Source organism: Mesitornis unicolor, unplaced genomic scaffold (genome assembly GCF_000695765.1).
Source record: "Mesitornis unicolor isolate BGI_N332 unplaced genomic scaffold, ASM69576v1 scaffold4321, whole genome shotgun sequence".
In the NCBI taxonomy this organism is placed as follows: domain Eukaryota; kingdom Metazoa; phylum Chordata; class Aves; order Mesitornithiformes; family Mesitornithidae; genus Mesitornis; species Mesitornis unicolor.
Genome location: NW_010164302.1, coordinates 15,651 through 19,231, shown reverse-complemented (window position 1 = coordinate 19,231; position 3,581 = coordinate 15,651). Strand labels below are relative to the sequence as shown.

At 46.9% G+C, this 3,581-nt stretch overlaps 1 protein-coding gene across 1 annotated transcript in view; it reads left to right on the top strand.

Moving 5' to 3' along the window:
- SERPINF2 (serpin peptidase inhibitor, clade F (alpha-2 antiplasmin, pigment epithelium derived factor), member 2) overlaps positions 1 to 2,235 on the top strand; it is a 5,968-nt gene extending 3,733 nt beyond the window's left edge. Inside the window, exons 6-8 of the mRNA XM_010194253.1 lie at positions 180 to 322; positions 919 to 1,123; positions 1,910 to 2,235. Of these exons, the coding sequence (XP_010192555.1) occupies positions 180 to 322; positions 919 to 1,123; positions 1,910 to 2,235 (674 nt within the window). The remainder of the gene's footprint in view (positions 1 to 179; positions 323 to 918; positions 1,124 to 1,909) is intronic.
- The last annotated feature ends 1,346 nt before the right edge of the window (positions 2,236 to 3,581 follow it).

Genomic DNA, 3,581 nt, shown 5'->3' with positions numbered 1-3,581 from the left:
CCTGCTGCTAGGGCTCCTCCAGCCTTGGTCCTGACTTCTCTTTGCTGTATTCCTCCTTGCCTGGTCACTATCTGCCTTGTAGGAGAACTCACTCACGATAAGGAGGAGTTTCAGCTAGGCGCTTTCTGTTTTCCTACCCAAATTTAACTTTGTTGAATTCTACATTTTTCTTCTGCTAGGGTTTTGGAGGAATAAGTTTGATGTTAGCATCACTGGGCCAGACGTATTCCACCTTGACAACGAGTTTGTGGTCCCCGTTGAGATGATGAAAGCCCAGGAGTACTCCCTGAGCTGGTTTACGCTGGAGACCCAGGACATTCAGGTAGGGCCCTGTTAGGAGCACTTCAGGTTTTGGCTGGAATTTCATTTTGCTATTGTATCTCAGCAACTGCAACTATTCTCTCCAAAAAAACAAATGCCTTTTAACAGGCATAGCACACAAATATTTAATAAGCATCTTTTGTCCTTGCTTGTAGCAAGAGTGTTGAATCTTCGCTCTTAGTCTCTAGGAAAAGCCACAAAGAGATAATCCCACTAAGTGGGAATTAAGGGAGATTTAAAGCTCTGAGTTAAAGATAAATGAGGAAATATGCAAAGGAATTCCCTCAGGCAATGTACTGCTGGAGCCCTTCAAAATACAGCGACTGCCAGAGTGGGCGCAATGTTTGTGCACGTGAGCTTCCACTCCGCTGTGTGTTTGATCCTTACCAGTCAGTGGCTGAATACTAAAATCTAATGCTGTTATTCCAACAAACTTTCTCCTCTGAAGAAGTCAGATACCTCCTTCCCACCAGGCTGTTTTCATCCAGTAGCTAGACTGGCCCTGTAGACCAATTAGAAAAAGACTAAATTAAAAGCATCACTTTCTGGACTTTCCTTCCTCTTCCATAAACCCTTCTTGGCTGGTTTTATTTCTAGGTGGCCAAGTTTCCCTTTGAGAGCAACATGAGTTTTGTGGTCATTGTACCAAACCAGTATACTTGGAATACCTCTCATGTGCTGGAGACCTTCCCTTACAAACAGCTATGCAGGCTTTTCCCCAAAGAGATACCCACCACAGTGAAGATCCCCAAAATAAAATTGGACTACCAGCTGGAGCTCAACAAGGTTCTCAGTCGAATGGGTAAGGCCTCCAACAGGGTTTACACAGAGAAAGTGAATCTGATCAATCTATGTGGCATCTGTTCACTAACACTAAAAACTGCCATCCGTGTTTCTAAAGCTGTGCCTCACAGCTTGCTCCAGATAACATCCAAACTCTTTCAACTCTTCTTCGTCTCCTCCTCCTCCTGGCACCAAATGTTTTGCTCCAACAAGACGACGCTGTAGAGAAGGCAGCGTTCACAGTTCCTCACAATCTTTACGACTTCTTCCTATTCCCCCATTTGTAGCCAAGACCAACTTCCCCCTGTACATCAACCTCCATCTCTTACTTTCTCATTTAACATAGTGCCCAGGACATGGAAATTGGACACAAAACCCAGAACTGAGAGCTTACTGAAATAAAACACCATGCACTGCATTTCCAGATGAGAATGAATGAAGAGTTCGCTTTGTTTTGCAGAATTGCTTAAAAAAAAATTAAATAAACTCTGTAGAAGTGTTTTCAGCCCAGCAAGAACTTGCTGCTGCTTTTTAAGGAAGCACTTAAGTTCTTGACTGTTCTAAAAGAGGTGGACGAAGCAAACCGTTCTGGTTTTGGCACCCTCAGCTCTTCATACAGAAAGGGACTGGGGAACCTGGCTGGACCACAGCTTTTGTTTCCATTGCCTGCCAGTTCTCCAGTCCTCCATGGTGGACAACACATGTAGCGACAGATTAGGGAACTGCTTTCTTCAGGCAGCTTTGAGGGAAATCAGAGCTGATGGCACCAAGTGGGCGAGGTTAATTTTACCTCATTTCCCTGCAGGCCTCCAGGAGCTGTTCACGAGCCCCGATCTCCAGAAGATCACAGACGACCCTCTCCTTGTATCCAGCGTACAACACCAGTCTGCCCTGGAGCTCAAAGAAGACGGAGCAGAAGCGTCTGCTTCTACCGGTGTCGCAATTTCACGCTCGGTCTCTGCCTTCTCCATTGACCGACCCTTTCTCTTCATTATCTTTGAAGATGAAACAGGCATCCCATTTCTGATAGGCAGTGTCCAGAACCCTAACCCCAATGCTGCTCCCCAGATAAAAGAGCCACGGGACTCACCTGAAGCAACAAATGTCAATGAGAGCCCCATGCCCAAATAAGAGGAGCAGAGCCTAAGTGTTCTGGGACCTGACCCTTTGGACCAGCTAAGAGAGGCCTCCTGTCCCTGGAGCCCTCACTCTGAGGCCAGAGGACGTGATCCCTTGCTGTTTTCCTTTACAGATCCCTAGAGACCAGTCCTGGGATAGCCCATTCCAGCCTCAAGGAGCTGCTCCAGGCTGGGGTTCCCCTATTCTGAACCTGGAGAGCTTGCTCTGCCTGGATGTCCCTTCCAGGGCTCCCAGTCCTGGAAGAGAGACTTCCTTGTCCCCAGACTCTTACTAGAGCCTTTATTAAGTCCTTATTAGAGTCCCCCATAGCCTGGAATCATCACTGGCATCTGGTAGCTTGGACAACAGCCAGAGATCTTAATGTGGCTCTTCCTTCCGCAGTTCCTGTGAACATGCCTCCCTCAAAGTGTTCCTCTGAAAACTGTCTGTACCCACCTAGAAAACGACCTCTAGATCAACTGGACCAGGAACCAGTTGTCTTCTCTAGGACGCGTCACGACCATTTCCAGGCACAGGCTCTCTTCAAAGATTCCCTTTTCCCACTCCTTGGCTTATTGGGATCTGATATGGGAGGGTCTGCAGTGGGAAACCCCTTTGGATCCTTATCTCCAGCCTTTTTCTGGGGAAACTAGGTTCTTGGGTAAGGCTAGATTTTTTTTTGAGACAGATTTTATAAAGAGTTTTTTAGTAATTTTTATGTTGGCAGAATAATAAAGAGTAAAGCAGAATACATTTGCTTAAGGTGTTGCATTGAAAGACCCAACGGAGAAAGGAAAAAGGCACGTGGCTTGAGTAATTGCAAAGATCGGGAGGAAGAAGCCGGGGTGTGACAGATGGAAGGAGAGGAGGGGATCGTACAAAGGATCTGCTTTTTGTCTGTGAGCAGCGATGCGGTGGGAAGCAGGGATGTGAGAGTCCATCACCTTTTTCTTGGGCAAAACCTGAGCCCTGCTGGCATCTACGAGGAGATTCAAAGGCGCTGATCTGGCACCTGCTATCTGCGATTTGTTCTTCCACTGGGATACTCCATAGCACAACGCTATGGATGGCTGGGACAGCTTCCAGGGGAAGGAGGAGAAGATTTTGACACCTGTAGCTGAGTGTCACTGCTTTTGCCTTGTTTTGGCAAAAGGCAATGCCCTGTCACAGCTTCATTTTTGTCTGAGATGGGCACAGCTCCCTGGGTCCTCATTCTGAGCTAGCAGTGCACATCTGAAAGAATTTAAACTCTCCACTCAACCAAGCCATCCTACCACTTAAAAATACGAGTCTAACTCACCATAGCCTGCCATGCTGCAGCTGCTTCTGTACAAAACAACTGCTGTCCATAGTAGATT